Genomic DNA, 19,858 nt, shown 5'->3' with positions numbered 1-19,858 from the left:
CAAACAAATGGTCCCACCACGATGCTTGGAGAAGTGAGTTCCACTTTTGTACTGGAACATGAGCTACCCTTTTAATTTCTGTGGCCAGATCTCTAATGGTTTCTCCATAATCATTTATTTCTACACAGCATTGAGAGTCATTAAATTTTCCGCACACACCTCCTTCTCCAGCTAGTAAGTAATCAAGGGCTATCCTGTTTTGGTACACAAAAGCCCTCATCTGAGAGTGTTGTTGGGATAATAATTCAAGAGCATCTGAAGTGTGATTGGATACAATCTCCACCACAGCTTGCAATCTTATTAAACGGTTTAGTAAATAGATGGGGGTCCGGTATCCCCACGACCCATCCTGAGCCCATGTGGCAGGACCATAATATTCAATGATCCTTTCAGCAGGCCATTCATCCTCTCCCCAAGTTTGTTCCCCACCGATGAGAGGGAATCTTTCTTTTAAGCTCCTCTTTTCTCGGTTCAGGGATTCATACAAGGGGGCCCCCAGTGAACTACTTTCTGACCTGGGTAGGGTGAAGAAAACAGGTCTGATTAGTCCTACCGTGCAGGATCCTTTCTAGCGTAGGGGTAATTCGCTGTAGGCTTTTTTCCCGCAGATCCAGTGTAATCCATTAGGTGCTTTCCACCTGGTTGTTATGCTCTCAGGCTCGTCCCAATATTTACTTAGTTGGCTAATTGACTGATAAGGGTTAGCTCCGGGGCTTTCGTACCAGCAAAGCCCAATTCGGTCACTCCATTCACAGTTGTTCTTTTTCTCTCGGCTCCAGTACCCAGTAGGGCTTTCAGGCTGCCAGACCTTGATGTGGCTGGTGGAATTCATGGATAGAGTGGAAATGCAAGGAGTATATCCTACAATTTCTGAATATAACCCTCCCTCCCTGCTAAGGCAGAATGTTCCAATTACCCGTTGATCTAGTACCCACCCCTCTGGTCTTTGAATTATTTTGGGGGTCTCACCAGCTTCCCATTTTAGTAGTTGCTCAGGGGTCAATCCCTCCCATCTCCAAGGCCATTTTTCTGCGGATTTCAGCCCCCCACAGACCCAGCAATTAGACAACTTCAATTCTGTGGCAATTTCCTGCATCAGATCTACAAAAAGGTTTTGATCAGAGGCAGGCAATCCCCACTTTGCATATTGTTTTTCCAATTGGTCATATTGTTCGCTTAGGGATTTCAGCTTTTCTTGTTCTAGTCTCTTTTTCCTTATTTCAGCTTCCTGTCTTTTTACCTCTTGCATTACCTGTTTCATCTTACTTTCCGGATCCATCCCTTCTTTGTCCTTGGTAAAACAGAACATCTTATCATACTGTAGACAAACCCTGTCGTCCTGGTCCCCTAAGAGGTCTAGGATGACTGGCTCAGTCTCTAGAGGTACCCTGTTTTCATATTTTAGGTTATTTCCCACCCAGTAGGTTTTTCCCCCCACTACACATATACTAATTTTATTCGGATCATAACATACTGGTTTATCTTGGAAATAAGCAACAAAGACAGATTCCTGCTTTCCCCCAACCCATACAGTGCGATTACATTTGTTACAAACTGGAATTGAAACTTCCCTGTGCTCCTTCGACATAGTTTATGAGCTGACTGACCGATTTCAAGGTATGTTTTCGATTTTTCTTTGAATTTGTACACCCCCTGTTGAGTGTTAATATCAGGACAACGTTTATTAGGCTTACCCCTGCTGCAATTCCATGAGGTAGGAGGTGATTCCTCTGGGTATCTGCCACCAGGTTCTCCCTTCCCAGGATTGGAGAGGTTACTGAGGCATGAGACTAAGCTTAGGCTCGCCCAGACTAATCCCACTGCTAGGATCCCTCTGCCGTTCCCAGCGCCCACTGGGTTGCGTCCAGCGGCGGGGTAAATGATCTTCTTGGCAGCAGGGGTCTTTGTCTGTGGTTTCATACTCAGGCTGAGCTGCATACTTTTGTTTAAAATGCCTCACTGGTGTGGTCTCGACTGCGAGGTAGGTTGCTTGATTTATGACACTCAACAATAACAATTTTAGCTTTTTGTTTGTAACTTTCCCTTTAATTCCTTCTGATACGAGAGAAAAAGAAGAAGAAAACCTAAACCCTAGATCATTGGATCTAATTAGAATAATCTTAGCCTTGTGGCTATTTACCAGAAAACGGCCAGTCAGGTCTTCCTCCTGCTCAAAACACTTCCCAAACAACCCACTTGGTATGAACAGTTTAACCTTATAACAGTATCTGCAAGGGAAATGTAGGAGAGGATAATAGTTACAATCCGGCATAGAACGCTTGATAGATGTGATCAGTTATTTACTCGACCGCTGTAGGGTTATTTTCAAATTTCCGGGGGGGGAGGTGATTTTCCACTCTGGTGATTGGAGATTGACTTTTTTTACCCTTGACGCGTGTGTCCACCCCTTTTCTGCAGTTCGTATAGCGGTATCTGTAGTTAAAAGAACAAGAAAAGGTCCCTCCCATTGAGATGTTAATGGGGCCTCCCGCCAGGTTTTCACAAGCACCCTGTCTCCAGGTTGTATTTTATGTATTGAGAAGCCAAGAGGGCTGTTTTGCATAATTACCCCCTGCTTTCGCAATTCTTCGAGATTTTTATTTAATTCTACTAGATATGGTTGTATTTGTTTATCCTCTAATCTCGGATGCCCTACAGGCATACTATGGGTATAAGGCATCCCATATAACATTTCAAAAGGTGAAAGTCCCGTCTCGGAATGAGGCATAGTTCTTATGTTTAATAAGGCTAACGGGAGGCATTTTATCCATGACATTTTTGTTTCTAACATTAATTTTGCTAATTGGGCCTTCAATGTTTGATTCATTCTCTCAACTTGTCCTGAACTTTGAGGGTGCCACGGGGTGTGGTATTCCCATCGAATGCCCAAAGCATCTGCTAATAGCTTGATGATCTTTGATGTGAAATGTGTGCCCTGGTCTGAATCGATGTAACTTACTAACCCATAGCGTGGTATAATTTCTTCTAATAAGATTTTTGATACTGTTTGGGCTGTAGCCCTGGAGCTTGGGAAAGCTTCTACCCAGTGGGTTAGCTTGTCCACCATGACTAATAAGAATTTGTGTCTCCCGACCTTGGGTAGTTCAGTGAAATCTACCTGGATCCTTTCAAAAGGCCGGTAAGCTGCTGGATGACAACCCATTAACCTTTTGGAGTTTGCACGATTTATTTTTTTGCAAGTTATGCACCCTTGCACCTCTTGTTTAGCTAATTCATATATGCCTTTGCAGCCGAAGAATCTCAGGAATTGCTCTGCCAGAGCCCGGGCCCCCCAGTGTGTTTGTTGGTGTAATCTTTTTAAAATCTTCCTGGTGTATTCCTTTGACAACAATTCTCTCCCATCTGGTAACTTCCACTTACCTCCTTCTAACTGTCCCCCGATCTTCCGATAAGCCTCGATCTCCGTTTCAGAGGGGTGGGGGGGGAATTCCTGAGCGTCCCGTTTTTCAATCTCTGGGGCACTTACCTTTAGCAAAGCAGCGCTTTTTGCCTCTTTGTCTGCTAAATTGTTCCCCCGAGCCCTGAATTGCATCCCGGTTTGGTGTCCTTTTACATGGACTATAGCAATAGCTTCTGGCCCTCTAATGGCTTTTAGGATTTGTTTAATTAATTCTTCATGAATCAATCCCTTCCCTCGTGTGTTTAGCAGGCCTCTTTCTTCCCAGATTTTCCCAAAGGTGTGCACCACCCCAAACGCATATTTGGAATCAGTGAAAATTGTCCCCTTTTTCCCTTCAAGACCCAGCAAAGCCCTGTATACTGCATACAGTTCACATGCCTGAGCTGACCACCCTGCACTCAGGGGCCCAGATTCTATCACTGTTCCCGTCCTTCCATCTATGACTGCATACCCCGATTTTCTTTTCCCATCTATCACCCTGGCAGACCCATCTACAAACCATTTTTCTCCTTCCTCGAGTTCTTCTTCTTCTAAATCAGGTCGTATTTTGGTCTGTAATTCTACCATTTCAACACAGTCGTGGGGAGGATGCCCTTGGACTGCCCCAAACAGAAATTGGGCAGGATTTTGTGCTGGGGTAGTTTTTAGCTCCAGGTCCTGGGAATGGATTAAAATAGCTTCATATTTCAGGAGCCTGGCATCTGTCAGCCACTTGTCAGCTTTCTGCTGCAAGATGCTTCTCACATTGTGAGGGGAGTAAATGGTTAATGAAGCCCCGAATGTTACCTTTTTGGCTTCTTCCACTAATATTGCTACTGCCACAATTGCTTGTAAGCAGGTGGGCCATCCCCTGCTGACAGGGTCCAGGAGTTTGGACAGATATCCAACTGGTTTTTTGGCCCCTGCCCAGTCCTGGGTCAGAACTCCGTGGGCAGTGTGGTTGTTCACATCTACAAAGAGCTGAAAGGGCCTTTTTAGGTCAGGGAGACTCAATACTGGAGCTGCCATGAGGGTTTCTTTCAACCCTCTGTAGCTCTCTTCATCTTTATCGGTCCACTTAAGTCTGTCTGTGGTAAGTTTGTCATATAAAAACCTTACCTTTTCACTGTACCCTTCGATCCATTGTCTGCAAAAGCCCAAAAGTCCCAGCAATTGCCTGACTTCTCTTTTTGTCTGGGGAGGGGGCAATGCAATTATCCCTGCCACCCGGTCTGGATCCAGTTTCTTTTTTCCCTTTGTCAGCCAATGTCCCAAGTATTTCACTTCAGGTTCAGTGAATTGTAATTTAGACTTTGAAACTTTCAACCCTCGTCCTCCCAGGAAGTTTAACAGAGCTATAGTTCCAGTCCTTACTTCGTCCTCCTTAGAGCCAGCTACTAATAAGTCGTCTACATATTGCAATAGTTTGGTTCCCTGGACTGGCACAAACTCGCTAAGCACCTTTTCCAGGGCTTGGCCAAAGAGATTTGGTGAGTCTACAAACCCTTGAGGAAGAGAAGTCCATCTTAGTTGTTGCTTTCTATGTGTGTCCGGGTCCTCCCATTGGAAGGCAAAATAATCACGGCTTCCCTCAGCTAGAGGACAAGTCCAGAAGGCATCCTTTAGGTCGATCACACTATACCACTTGTCATCTGGGGACACATTATTTAGCAAAGTATATGGATTAGAGACCGTGGGAAACAGGGTTTTTGTCCTTTGATTTACTGCTCTTAAGTCTTGTACTAGCCGATAATTACCATCTGATTTTTGGACTGCCAATATAGGTGTATTATGTCTTGACATGCAGGGCTCTAAAGTGCCTCTTTTTATTAAATCCTCGATTATTGGTTTCAATCCCTTCCTTCCCTCTAGAGGAATGGGATATTGTTTTACCCTTATGGGGTCGTCAGGTCTCTCAATTTCAATGTGAATTGGTTCCATGTCTAATTTTCCAGCTTCCCCCGGAATGTGCCAGACCCTGGGATCAATTTTCTTTTCATCCTCAGTAGTTAGGTTGTATAAACTTACCATGAGTTGTGAGTCCTTTGCAATTATACTTATTCCTAACATCACCATTAAGTCCCTTCCCAATAAATTGTATTCTGTTTCTTCTACTAATAAAACATCCCCAACACAGATTTTATTATCTGATTCTATTTCTACATTCCTTAGGACGGGGACTTGAAAGGGCTCTCCTTTAGCCCCAATCACAGTCATGAAATCCTTACCTTTGATACATTCAGGAGGCAGTCTTTGAACTGTGTTTTTTTCTGCTCCAGAATCAACTAAAAAGACTAGTTCCTGTCTTTGGGGTCCAACTTTTAATTTTATCAAGGGCTCTCTTGATGTCCGTGACCCCAGATTATAAAGCCCCTGACACCTCTATTCTTCTTGAAAGACCTTTTCATCCTTTATTCGTTTCTTACAGTCCCTCTTGAGGTGTCCTTTCTTTTTACAGTAAAAACATTCAGGGGCACTTACCTGTTTGTTTTTCTTTTGGGTGTGTGCCGACTTTCCCGGGGGCCCCCGGGCTGGAGCTGATGACTCAGCCGCCGTTTGTGCTTGTGCTTCCCTTACTGCCGCCACCAACACCCTGGCTTGCGTTTTTTGTTTCTCTTCATCCCTTCTCATATACACCTTTTGTGCTTCCCTCAATAGTTCCTGTAAGCTCTTCTCTTGCCAATTATCTATTTTTTCTAACTTCCTTCGAATGTCTTCCCATGATTTAGCGACGAATTGTGTTTTTAAAAGGACCGTTCCCACAGGAGAGTCAGGGTCAGTGCCAGAATACATTTGAAGACTTTTCCTAAGCCTCTCCAGCCAGTCCGTAGGAGTCTCATCCTTCCCCTGGCATTCTCCCAATGCCTTACTAATATTTTGTCTCCTTGGAACCGCTCCTCGAATACCTTGTATTACCATATTCCTTAGTCTGATCATTTCTTCCCGGTCTGCTTCCACCTGAGCATTCCATGATGGTCTTTGTTCTGGCCACTTTTCTGCCCTGCTCCCACCCTGGGGGTTTCTGAATTCCCAGTCCTTGATGGCAGCCTGCCTTATCATATCTCGCTCTTCAGCATTAAACAAGGATCTTAATATAGCCGAGATATCATCATATGAATATATACTGTTTCCCAAAAATTCGTCCAACCTTTCTGCCACCCCCAATGGATCATCCATCAATTTTCCCATTTCCTTTTTGAAAGCCCTTACATCTCCCGTGTTAATGGGAATATTTACAAACCCAATTATTCCGGGAGCCGTGGGGACTTCCCTTAAGGGGTATAGATTCGGTCTGTCCCTTTCATCATCGCTATCTCCCGTGTATTCTTTCCTTGTTTTTTGCCGAGTTCTACTGGCAGGAGGGGACGTGCTTTCCCTGGTGTGGCATGCGCATGTGTGTGTTTCCCCGGGCTGTGTGGAGAGGGGGGGTGGGGGTTGGGACGGTCCCGGAGCGCCTGCATCAGAGACTTGTGTATTAGGTGGTAGTGCAGACTGAGCCGAGGGCGCTGATGGGGGAACTGCCGGGGCCAGTGCTTGAGTTGGGGGAACCTGGTATGGGGGGGGCAGGTTCTCTAGGGGTTCCCAAGTCTTTTTTCGAGCTCACCTGGCTGCCAGAGGTTTTAATAGGGAACAGCCGCGCGCTGGCACATTCCCATAGCCTGGCATAGTCCAATTCCTCATTGTCCCATTCCTCTTCCTCATACAAGTGATCCAAAAGTGCTTGGCAGAGCTTAATCTCGAAGGTACCAAAGGCGGGCCAGTATTGGAATTTTCCAATTTCCATATTTCCCCATACTTCTACACAATAGTGTATCATTTTTTCTTTGGACCTTTTCCGTCTAACAGAACAGTCCTCCCAGTGTTCTAACATCCAGCCCAGGGGACTTTCCCTCGGAATCTCAGGGAATTCGTCCTTTTTCCCCTCCCTTATTTTTGAATGCTTACCTTTTCTTGTTTCTAGGAGTTCACTCCTTCCCGGCTTAGGGTTTTCCCTTCGTGGTCCTCCCCGCACTTTGCTGGTTTTCTGTCCCATATTAAAAAATTCCTTACCGTATTCCAAGTCAGTGTCCACAAGTTGTTCCGAGAAGTCAGTTACCCGCGTGCTAAAATGTGTATTTCACTCCAATCCCGAACTGAGTTTACCAAGTGTTTAAACCGGTCTTTTTCTGACCGAACCTTGTCAACCTAAATAACCACACAGCGAACCGATCTGTGGGTTTTTCGGCTGGAAAATGAGTGAGCTCTCTTTTACCTGTTTTCCTGGGCTCCCCGAGCCCAGAGCCGGTGAGGTTTACCAATTTCTCGAGTCCACAAGAACGTACCTTCCCTCCCCCGACCCGTCCGTGAGTGGATCCCTGTAAACTCCCAGAGTTTCAGGTCGTATGCGTGTTGTGAGTTAAACCCGAGTCCTTTCGCTTCCCCCTTAGCCGACCACGTCCCTCGCGGGCTAGTGGAACTGCGGTTTATTGGGGATCGCACTCGCGCCGTGGCTATGCCACGTCTCACTCAAACACACACCCACCCACGCGCCACCCAACCACGCAGTACTCACGGCTCCTTTTCCCGCGTGGATTCTTCGTGCACGTTGATTTTACGAGTGAAAAATTGCTGCAGCCTTGGAGATTTAGCTCCGAATTCCGAGAGCTCTGGGCCCGTTTATATCCTTTCCTTAATATGGCTTTTGGAATCTGGTTGGTTCCGTGGGGTTCTGCAGTCCTGTCCGGCTGCTAAAATCAGCAGGGCGCCGCCCGGATCTAGGAGAGGGAACTCCCAGGATACCCCCAAACCAGATCACGTCAGGGTCACCAAGTTTGTTATAAATGAAAGTTTATTCAGCCAAATTAAAAAAACAAAACAGTTTTATTTGCGGTCAAATTCTATCTAGCCAGCCACAGGAAAAAATAAGGAAAGGAGAAGGGAAAAAAAAACAGTGCCGAGCCCGGGGTCAGCCCTGGGTGTGCGACAAGAAGTCAGCCTCAGGAGAGGTTTTCCTCTATGCCCACACACCTCCATCCTGGCACAAGCAAGTTTTATAGGGATAATTCCGCCTGAGGCCAAGATTTTTGTAATCAGTCCTTTCTTCTATTCAGAGTCCATGTGTTAATAATTCAGTGTCTGGAGTTTGTTGAATCCACATGGATCTGTCTGGGGATTCCAGAGATATCCATCTCGGGTTGTTCACGCGATGATCAGCGCCATGGCCCATCGTCTGGCGTCTGGCTAGCTGTATCTTCTCACTTGTAAATGAGCTTCTTAACATACACCTGGCCTCGGAGGGGAGGAGAAGGGGGGGGGACGGGGGGGGGGGAGGCTAGTACAAACAAGTATTTAACATTATATATTTCATATAAGGAAAGGCGCAAATTATGTCTATTACCCATAACACTTTGCCTGCTCTGTTTCTCTCTCTGTGTCTCCCTTGACCCAGGGCAGCTCCCACCAAAGACCCTGTCCTGATTTAATTCCCAATCCATGAGCTACGACAACCATGGGTGAAGTTATGAAGGCTGGCAGTGAAATGTCCCTGTAGGATCTTGCTCCATTTGGCTTTTGGCTCTTACATAAGAGCTTTACCTTCAAGGGCAGGAACATCTTTTCCTGGCTGGGAACTGGAATTCCAGCCCCTGGCAGTGTGTGCCATGGATCCCAGAGGGGCATTCCCAAGGCTCCCAGGGTGCTGCTCCTGCCGTGCCTCCCAAGGAGCTGTGCAGGGCAGGGGACAAGGTGCAGCAGCTGTGTTGGTTCTGCAGTGCCACAACAGCCCCTGGTTCCAGGAGTTTCCGCACTGCCAACAGCCGTTCCTGGGTTCCATGATGCCCTGCTGTGTCCCCATGGATATTTGGTGGCATTAAGTTCTTCAGTGTCACAATGGCCACCTCGCTCCATGAGCTTCTGCAGTGTCCAAATGGCCTCCTTGGATGGGCAGTGTCACCATGGACCATTGGCTCCATGCAGCCCCGCTGGGTCACCATGGACTCCTTGGTTCCATGAGGTTCTGGGGGTGTCTCCATGGTCTCCTTGGATGGGCAGTGTCACCATGGACCACTGGATCCACGTGGCCCTGCTGTGTCACCATGGCCCCTTGGTTACGTGGGACCCCAGGGTCACAATTGACTCTTTGCTTCGTCATCCTATGGGAGAGAACTGTCCTTCTTCTCCAGGGGCCTATGGAACTGGGATTCCTTCCCCACATTTCCTTATATGCAAAGATTTTTCCCCGATGAAATCTGCAAATAGAAACAGGTCGGGCTGCCTTGGCCACCCAGGGGCCACCTCTCATCTGCCTTTCAGTCACTGAGTCTGTGTGCTTTTCTTGCTTAAAAAGCATCCATCTCGACCAGGCACCCATGGCCAAAATTTGGGATCTGCCTCCCAAATTCCCTAAATACAAACATAGATCCCAGAAAAATGATGCCAGGAATCACAAGTCTGGCTGGCCTTGGCTTCCTGAGGTCTGGCACTCATGTTCCTCTGAAACACTGGGGCTCTGTACTTTCCTTCCTAATGAAAAGAACTCTTCTTCCTGTCCAGCACCCATGGCTAAACCTGGGATTCCACCTCCAAAACTCAGTACATCAAAGGATTGCTCCCAAGTGAAAGCTGCCAGGACGGACAGGTTTGGCTGCCTTTGGCCCCTTGGGGGCTCCTTCTCATCAGCTTTTGAAATACTGGGGCTCAGTGCTTTCCTTCTAATGGAAAAGAACCTTCTTTTTTCTAAAGGTGTCCGTGGTCAAAACTGAGATTCTTCATCCCAAATTCAATATATCCAAGGATTTCCCCATGACAAGAGTTTCCAGGAGAAACAGGTCTGGCTGGCTTGGCCTCACAGGAGCCACTTCCTCCTCTCCTCTCCTCTCCTCTCCTCTCCTCTCCTCTCCTCTCCTCTCCTCTCCTCTCCTCTCCTCTCCTCTCCTCTCCTCTCCTCTCCTCTCCTCTCCTCTCCTCTCCTCTCCTCTCCTCTCCTCTCCTCTCCTCTCCTCTCCTCTCCTCTCCTCTCCTCTCCTCTCCTCTCCTCTCCTCTCCTCTCCTCTCCTCTCCTCTCCTCTCCTCTCCTCTCCTCTCCTCTCCTCTCCTCTCCTCTCCTCTCCTCTCCTCTCCTCTCCTCTCCTCTCCTCTCCTCTCCTCTCCTCTCCTCTCCTCTCCTCTCCTCTCCTCTCCTCTCCTCTCCTCTCCTCTCCTCTCCTCTCCTCTCCTCTCCTCTCCTCTCCTCTCCTCTCCTCTCCTCTCCTCTCCTCTCCTCTCCTCTCCTCTCCTCTCCTCTCCTCTCCTCTCCTCTCCTCTCCTCTCCTCTCCTCTCCTCTCCTCTCCTCTCCTCTCCTCTCCTCTCCTCTCCCTTAGAAACACTTGCCCTCTGTGCTTTCCTTCTTATACAAAAAAACATCCTTATGTACGGAGAAATGGCAGAAACTGGGATTCCACCTCCCAGATTCCCTATATCCAAGGGTTGTTTTCAGACAAAAGCTACCAGGACAGAGAGGTGTGGCTGCCTTAGGCCTCTGGTGGCCGCCATTTATCTGCCCCTCAAACACCGGTGTTCCGTGCTTTTCTTCCTATGGAAAAGGACCGTCCTTCTCCCCCAGATGTCCATGTCTGAAAGTGGGATTCCACCTCTAAAATTCCCTATAACCAAGGCTTGCTCCCAGACAAAATCTGCCACTACTATCAAGCCTGGCTGCCCTTGGCCTCTGGTGGCTGCCCCTGCCACACTGGGGCTCGGTTCTTTCCTTCCCATGGGGATCACTGTGACACTGTGGGCACCTCATGGAACCAAGGAGATCATTGTGGCACCACTGGAGCCCATGGAACCAAGGGGCCATGGTGACACCACGGGGCTTCATGGACCCAGAGACCATTATGACTCTGTGGGGCCTGATGGAACCATGGAGACCATTCTGACCCTTCAGGGCCTGGTGTCACCAAGGGGGCATTGTGACACCTCAGGGCCTCCTGGAAGCGAGGGACCATTGGGACACTGAGGGGCCCCATGGAACTGAGGGAACATGGACCAGGGCGCCTGCGGGTGGACCAGGTTAATCTTCCCTTGTCTCTCAGTGCTAAATAGAACTGGGCTAACAGCAACACCAGCCCCTGTATGATATCATTGGTATTTGGAGTGGATCTGAACCCTTTGAAAACTGGTGGGGCAGACCCAAAGAGATGGTTAAAGGGTTGGGAGAAAATTTCCCCTGGTGTCATTTCCTCACAGTAGGTGCCATTATTAAAGTAACCCCAAAAGCACAGTTAGTGTGTGATAGCTGTGAATCCATGTGCCTGCTTCCCAGAGGAAGTTAAAAATCCATGAATTCTTCCCCTTATTCACCCATAGAGCAAACCGGAGAACAGCCACAGCAGCCTTGGCCGTAGGAGCCATGTTTAGATAAGGGCCTGCAAATGGAGAAATGCAGCCACGGTTCCGTGTCACCCAAACCAGGGCAGGCTGGAGCCCAGGGTGCCGCTTAACGAGGTTTCTGTAGCAGCACAAAAATTGGATTCCTCAAGAACTGTTATTCCCTTTTTTGTTTCTGTGCCCTCGAGCTGCACGTTGGGTGCCAAAATCTGGTTTGGTTTGCAAAGACAGGAGTCTGATAAGGAAGGAAGGAGCCTCCCCAGAAATGCGGAAAAAAAAAATGTAGACCCCCTCCCTCTGAATTGCTATAAATTTGAAGTTAAGGGGGGCTCTCAGGCAAAAATATGGGAGCAGGAATAACTATTCTGTATTAGGGAAAAAAATAAAAAGATTAAATAAGCAATGCAGTGAACCAACCTCTAACAGATAGCAATTGAACACATCTTTCCTTGCAATCTAGGACAACAACTTACTCAGCATGAATCACATCCATTTACCACATGCCCCTTACCCCCAGATATTGCCCACCTGGGACTGACATCCCAAAACATTTTTTAAAAACTATGTATTTCACTTCATAATTAAACTTTAGTTAAATTTTAATTAAATGAATTAAATTAATTAATTTTAGCATAATAACTATTAACATTTTGTTTATGCATAAAAATATGATTCAATGTTATAAATGAAAATTTGTCCAGCCAAAAGATTATGAAAAATAAAATATTTCTTTTGCAATAAAATTCTATCTAGCCAGCCACAAGGAAAGAACAGAGCCGAGTCCAGGGTCGGCCCTGGGTGTGCAACAAGGAGTCAGCCTCATCAGAGGTTTTCCTCCATGCCCAAACAGCTCCATCCTGGCACAAGTGGTTTTTATAGGGAAAATTCCGCCTGAGGCCAAGATTTCAACAATCAGTCTTTTCTTCTATTCAGAGTCCATATGTTAATAAGATTTTCTTTTTTGGTGATGAGGGAGAACAAATCACTGTCTGGAGTTTGTTGAATCCCTTGATGAAATTTAGGGGAATTCAGGAACGCTGTATTCACATGTATCTGCCTGAGGATTTCTATGATATCCATCTCGGGTCGTTCACGCGAACGATCAGCACCTGGCGTTTCTGTATCTCCCCAGACATGGCCCATCTCCTGGTGAGCTGCACCTTCTTACTTTTAAATCAGTTTCCAATCTACACCCGGTCTCACCTGCGCCTGTGAGGGTGGGGGGGAAATCCTAATACAAAAATGTCTACTCTAACAAATATTAAATATCACATATATCATATTAGAAATGGCGCAAATTGTATCTACTACACATAACAATGGGATGGGATCCATCCAAGGGGGATGAAGGAGCTGGTGGATGAGCTCCCCAAGCTGCTCCCCATCATTTACCATCAGTCCTGGCTCACCAGGGAGGTCCCAGAGCACTGGAGGTGCCAGTGTGAGCCCATCCCCAAGAAGGGCTGGAAGGAGGAGCTGGGGAGCTCCAGGCCTGTCAGCCTGACCTCGGTGCCCAGCAAGGTTATGGAACAGATCACCTTGAGTGCCACCACAGGGCACCCACAGGATGGCCGAGGGGTCAGAGCCAGCCAGCGTGGATTTAAGAGCAACCTGATCTCTGTTTATAACCAGGTGACCCACCTGTGGATGTGGGAAAGGCTGTGGATGTGTCCATCTGGACTTCAGCAAAGCCTTGGACACTGTCTCTGACAGCATTCCCTGGAAAAGCTGCAGCCCACGGCTTGGGCAGGTTCCCTCCTGGCTGGGAGATGGAAGAGCTGGCTGGAGGCTGGGCCCAGAGAGGGGTGGGGATGGTGCTGCACCCAGCTGGTGTCCAGTCCCTGGTGCTGTCCCCAGGGATCTGTGTTGGGCCCAGTCCTGTTTAACATCTTCACCGATGATCTGGGTGAGGGGATCGAGCCCACCATCACCAAATTTGCAGGTGACACCAAGCTGGGTGTGAGTGTGGATCTGCTGGAGGGCAGGACAAGAAGACACAGCCTTCAGCTGCACCAGGGGAGGTTTAGGCTGGACAAGAGGAAGAAGTTCTTCACAGAAAGGGTGAGTGGGCACTGGAATGGGCAGGCCAGGGGGGAGGTGGCAGAGTCACTGTCCCTCTCCAGTGACACTCAGTGGCATCGTCTGGGTGACAAGGTGGTATTAGGGCATTGGTTGGACTTGGTGATCCCAAAGTTCTTTTCCAGCCTATTTGATTCGGTCATTCTGTGAAGATTGGGACACTCTGGGGCCATTGTGACACTGCAGGGCCTGGTGGAACTAAGAGGACCATGGTGACACTGTGCAGCCCCATAGACCCAGGGCTCCATTGTGGTGCTCTGGGGCCCAATGGAACCAGGGAGTCCCCATGACACTGGGTCCTGGTGGAGCCACAGAGGCCATGGTGACACTGCGGGGCCTCGTGTAACCGAGGGGTTTCACCATTGTGACACTGCGAAACCAAGGAGAGCATTGGGAGAGTCCAGGGCCCAGGGGAACCAAGGGGCCCTTCTGACACTGTGGGGCCTCATGGAACCAAGGGGACATTGTGACACTGCAGGACCTTGTGTAACAAAGGGGCCACTGTGACACTCTGGGGCCTCCAGGAATCTGGAAGGCTGTTGTGACACTGTGTGGGCTCGTGGAAACAAGGAATCCATTGTGACACTGAGGGGACTTGTGGAACCACAGAGAGCATTGTGACAGTGTGGGACCTCATGTGACCATGGGGCCTTTGTGACACCCTGGGGCTCCATGGAACCAAGGGGCCACTGTGAAACTGTGGCACCAACGAGAACATTGTGACACTGTGAAGCCCCATGGAACCAAGGAGTCCATTGTCACATTTTGGGGCCCCATGGAACCAAGGGGCCACTGTGACAGTACAGGGCCTGGTGTAACCAAAGGGACTTTGTGACAGTGAGGAGCCCCTGGGAACAAGGATATCTTTGCAGATGACACCAAGCTGGATGTGGGTGTTGATCTGCTGAAGGGTAGGAGGGCTCTGCACAGGACCCTGGAAACGCTGGACCCAGGGCCAAACCCAACAAGGTGAGGTTTAACAAGGCCAAGTGCCGGGTCCTGCACTTTGGCCACAACAACCCCTGCAGCGCTACAGGCTGGGGACAGAGTGGCTGGACAGCAGCCAGGCAGAAAGGGACCTGCAGGGACTGATGGACAGCAGGCTGGACATGAGCCAGCCGTGTGCCCAGGTGGCCAAGAAGGCCAATGGCTCCTGGCCTGGATCAGGAATGGTGTGGCCAGCAGGACCAGAGCTGCTGTGCCAGCATTGATCTGCCCCAGCTCTGCACACAGACATTGCTGCTGCAGCTCCAGAGAAGGCAACAAAAGGGCATCTCTGCAGAAAACTGCGCTGGGAGATCGTTTAGTTCCTTTAAAGCCACCAAGAGTGCAGCCCCTCATTGACACATTCTGTGGGCACAGGGAAGGTGGAGGGAAACCAAATGAGAAATGGCACAAGGAATGACATTTCTTTGTGGAAAACATTAAAATGCCAAACAAAGAAAAAGAACCTTCAAAGGAAACCAACAAGAAGTATCAAAAATTACTTTTATTACAAGTGATTTGCAGAAATTTGCCAGCAGTTCAATGTTTCTGAAACCATCCAATCATCAGTCTCCACACTGCAGCCTTGAGCTCCTGGTTCCTCAGGCTGTAAATGAGGGGGTTCAGGGCTGGAGGCACCACCGAGTACAGAACTGACAGGGCCAGATCCAGGGATGGGGAGGACATCGAGGGGGGCTTCAGGTGAGCAAATACTACAGTTGTGAGGAACAGAGAGACCACAGCCAGGTGAGGGAGGCAGGTGGAAAAGGCTTTGTGCCGTCCCTGCTCAGAGGGGATCCTCAGCACAGCCCTGAAGATCTGCACATAGGAGAAAACAATGAACACAGAACATCCAAATCCCACAGACACAGTAACAGCACTGAGCCCAAGTTCTCTGAGGTAGGATTTGGCACAGGAGAGCTTGATGATCTGGGGGATTTCACAGAAGACCTGTCCCAGGGCATTGCCATGGCACAGGGGCAGGGAAAATGTATTGGCTGTGTGCAGCAGAGCATTGAGAAAGGCACTGGCCCTGGCAGCTGCTGCCATGTGGGCACAAGCTCTGCTGCCCAGGAGGGTCCCGTAGTGCAGGGGTTTGCAGATGGACACGTAGCGGTCGTAGCACATGATGGTCAGCAGGAAATACTCTGCTGACATGAAGAACATAAAGAAAAAGAGCTGAGCAGCACATCCTGTGTAGGAGATGGTGCTGGTGTCCCAGAGGGAATTGTGCATGGCTTTGGGGACAGTGGTGCAGATGGAGCCCAGGTCGCTGAGGGCCAGGTTGAGCAGGAAGAAGAACATGGGCGTGTGCAGGTGGTGGCCGCAGGCTACGGCGCTGATGATGAGGCCGTTGCCCAGGAGGGCAGCCAGGGAGATGCCCAGGAAGAGGCAGAAGTGCAGGAGCTGCAGCTGCCGCGTGTCTGCCAGTGCCAGCAGGAGGAAGTGGCTGATGGAGCTGCTGTTGGACATTTGCTGTGGCTGCACATGGGCACCTGTTCAGAGAAAAGGATAGTTAAGTTCTGGAGGAGCTACCTGTAACCAAAATCAAAGCCATTTCCCATACACCCTCCTCTGTGACACACAAGGATATTCTTCTGTGTTTAAGAGCTTAGAGGTTTTCATTTTAAGCTCCCCCTATGTCTCTCCTGCTATTCTTGGATATCAGAAATGCCCAGCATTTCTGCTGCCCTCCAGGAGAACAGAGTTGGTTCCCTGAGGCTACAGGATGAGTGGAGACTGGGGAGACATGGTCTGTCACTTCATTCTGCTTGGAGTTTCTCTGGGCTTTCATTTCCTCAAATTAAGGATGCTCACACTCCCATGTTTGTCTTACAAACCCTCAGGTACTGCTGAGAGCAGATGGATCCACCACTGCCCAGCTCCACATTTGCAGCCAAGGACTCACGTTGCTCATTTCACCAACCCAGCAGCATTTTCAGTGTCAGAACACCTCTGCCTTTCCCCATCAATCTTATAACTCAGATGTGCTCTAGGACAGGTTTGCTCCGTGAATTGAAGATATCAGCTTGGACTGAAATCTCAGGGAGACTTCCAAGTGTCCTTCTGATGGCACTGGATGAAGGGAGATGCAGCTCCTTCCCTGGCTGCACTGCCAGCATTGCCCAGAGCCGGGCACTGGGGACAGCTGTGTCACCCTGAGCCAGCTGTGCCCCCTGCCAGAGCCCCCAGTGCCGGGCAGCTGCTCCCAGCCCTGTGCTCTGCAGAGGGAACTGGGCCCGGGGCTGCAGAGCTGCCCCACGGCTCTGCTGCAGCTCTGCCTGCACAGGAGGGGCTGCACGCCTTGGAGCCCCAGCCCTGAGGGCAGAGGCTTGGCTGGGGGACAGGAGGGAGGGGGGCTTGTGCAGAGGGAGGGGCTGCACTGGAGGGGATCCTCTGGCCATCTCTAAACTCTCCCTGCCTCAGCATTTCTGGGCTTTGTTTTCTCTCCTTCCCTGATCTTCTCTCTGTTTCCTGGAGATTTTCCTCCTGCAGGTGTTTCCCTGTGCCTGATCCCTCCCTGCCAGCACTCCCAGACCCCAATCTCTGTGCACTGTCCTTGGCCTGACAGAACCCTGCCTGTTTGCAGGGCACTGGCTGGGGCAGGTTCTGTTTGCAGCTTGGAAAAAGGACAGCTCAGACTGAGCCTGATGGCTCCAGCAAAGGTGATGCTGCTGCTGTCCATGGGCAGAGTGGCTGAAAGCACATTAGGGATATCCTGTGAACCTATTGATCACTAAAATAACAGTTTGGATATCTCATGCACTTGTCAAAATTCATAATCAACCTTTAATATTTATCCCCCCTCCCTGCCATTCTCCAATAGTAGGAAACTGAATACAAATTCTTAGAAAAATCCTAGTCTTGGGAATATTCTATGACTGATCAAAATCCCTCAGCATGTCAGAGCTTCATGAGCATTTCAACTCCCCTGCACCAGAAATACTCAGAGTTGTACTCACAGGGTCTGTGGGTATTGGGATGTTCCAGCTTTAGGAGATCTCTCCAGGAGCTGCAGCTGCATTGTCCTGCAGCCAGAGGTTCCTGTGCCAAGGGCTGGCAGTGATTCTGCCCCAGGCACTTCTCAGCCCTTCCCAGCCCTGACTGATTGAAGCTCTCTGTGCCTCTGTGCTGTGCCCGGGCTGGCTGCAGGCAGTGCCCCAGCCCTGCTGGGCTGGGAGAAGAGCTGCTCAGCAAGAGAAATGTGCTTTTGAAGCTCTGCTTGGTTACCAGGATCACCCTCTGTGCCAGGAGCCCGGCCCAGCTCAGCAGCACAGACACAGCACAAGGACTTTAATGACCCTCTGGGGCTTTGTGCTCAGGCCCTGAACATCAGGCCCTGGGAGGGAGCTGAAGAAACCTCTCCAGAACTCCAAGTCAGAATCCAACTCCAAAGTTTCTTGGACTTTTAATGGGTCCCACTGAGGGACATGACTGAGAAAGTGTCCCCAGGCCCCAGGCAGAGCAGAGAACTGGAGGCACTGATGAGAGGTGGGGACAAAGAGAAGCCAAGTCTTGGTGCCCTGGGGCACAGCAGGGTCTGTGCCACCAAGGGCTGTGAGGAGACACCTTGTCCTGAGGCCCTGGGGCCTCCCGGCACAGCCCCAGCCAGGCTGGGCACTGTCACCCCCTGGTCCTGCCCTCAGCATCCCCCCCTAGCCCACATCCCAGTGGCCTCAAGGATCTGCTGGAAGGCGTCCCTGGGGAGCCTTGGTCAGGAATGGCCCTGGGGGCTCCTTCATGCTCCCAGAACTTAATTTCTTTTAAGGTACTTGGTGTTTCCCTTTTGATACAGACTCTGTGAGAGGTTTGTGCAATCATGGCCCCAATTATCTGCTTTAACGAATCCCTTGAGAGCTTTGTACTGACACTCAGTGGAGCTCATTAATACTCTGAGATACTAAATTTTTTCAGGTACTTTGGATTTTCCTTTCCACACTGAGAGGTTTTTGTGCCATTTTAAGTCTCCAGTTCTCTCCTCCAAGGAGTCTATGAGGAGCCTGTGTTGGGGATGGACCTCAGTGGGTCCCATAAATGCTTTGAGACACTTTGGGTTTTTCCTCTGTCTCTGACTCCTGGAAAGGTTTGTGCAATCTCCTCTCAGGCCCTGAGGTTCCAGGGCTCAGTTCCAAATGCACCACGGGGCTCAATAGGATCAACAAGTTCTGACAAACCATGACTCTGCCTTGATTTCCCTCTGCTCTCGTGCAGTTCATCAGGAAGTTTCTGTAGTGGTTTTGGTTCATCAGTTTTGAGATTTCTTGGGCAATGCATCAATTAGTGTGGTGGGTTCAGTGCTGTCTAATTACCAGTGCACTCACTAGAATATACTTACTCATTTCCTGCTGTGAGGTAACATAAGGAGAAAGGGAAAGTGGGATCAAAACTTTAAAAGAGCATAAAGAAAAGTTTATTAGTAGTAACTAAAAGAAAGGGTAATAAGAATGAGCACAAAACTTTCAGAACACTCTTCTTCTCGCCACAACTTTTTCTTCCTTATTGACAATGTAAGGAGACAAACCCTAAAATTTTCAGCCAGTCTACCACCTCTAGAATAGTCCTTCTTCACTTCACTTAGGGTGAGGAGTCTCTTTTTCTTGCTATGGAGACTTCTCCATAAGGAAACAGTTCTCTTGTGGTTCTCAAGTTCCATGAATAGCAGCCACTCGGAAAAAGTGTAATAGTGAAATCCCTGCCATTTTTTCACAGCTTTTCCCACAGCTGTGTGTCATGGGCCATGTCAACTTCTGGGGTATTAGTTTAAAGATGAGCTGTTCAAGACCAGAGGTTCTCTTCAACTGCTTCTGAAATAATCTCTGGGAACAGAGGTCTTCTTCTCTCCCTGAGGGCACAGGGTCTCATCACTCTGCTCTCTTTCTCTGTTCAAACTTCTCATGGTATCTCAGCTACTTCAACATTTGCTCACTTTAGCATGGAGGCCTTTGCTGAAACAAGTCATCTCCCCATACTTTTCAATGCCTTATAGGGAAAAAGAGAGTCTGATGTATCAATGAAATCCTTCTCCATAGCTTTACCAGAGGATTTCA

At 49.0% G+C, this 19,858-nt stretch overlaps 2 protein-coding genes across 2 annotated transcripts in view; both read right to left on the bottom strand.

Moving 5' to 3' along the window:
• Positions 1–19,858, bottom strand: part of LOC140681477 (uncharacterized) — a 472,703-nt gene that overhangs the window by 207,451 nt on the left and 245,394 nt on the right.
• LOC140681461 (olfactory receptor 14J1-like) lies at positions 15,351–16,283 on the bottom strand. The gene has a single exon (XM_072921293.1). The coding sequence runs from the start codon at positions 16,281–16,283 to the stop codon at positions 15,351–15,353; it is 933 nt and encodes a 310-aa protein (XP_072777394.1).

Source organism: Taeniopygia guttata, chromosome 36 (genome assembly GCF_048771995.1).
Source record: "Taeniopygia guttata chromosome 36, bTaeGut7.mat, whole genome shotgun sequence".
Classification (NCBI taxonomy): Eukaryota; Metazoa; Chordata; class Aves; order Passeriformes; family Estrildidae; genus Taeniopygia; species Taeniopygia guttata.
The sequence above is the reverse complement of the archived record's forward strand: the minus strand, read 5'-3'. Positions and strand labels throughout refer to the sequence as shown.

Coding starts and splice junctions, on each gene's coding strand:
- LOC140681461 (XM_072921293.1), bottom strand. CDS start 16,283: ATGTCCAACAGCAGCTCCATCAGCCACTTCCTCCTGCTGGCACTGGCA.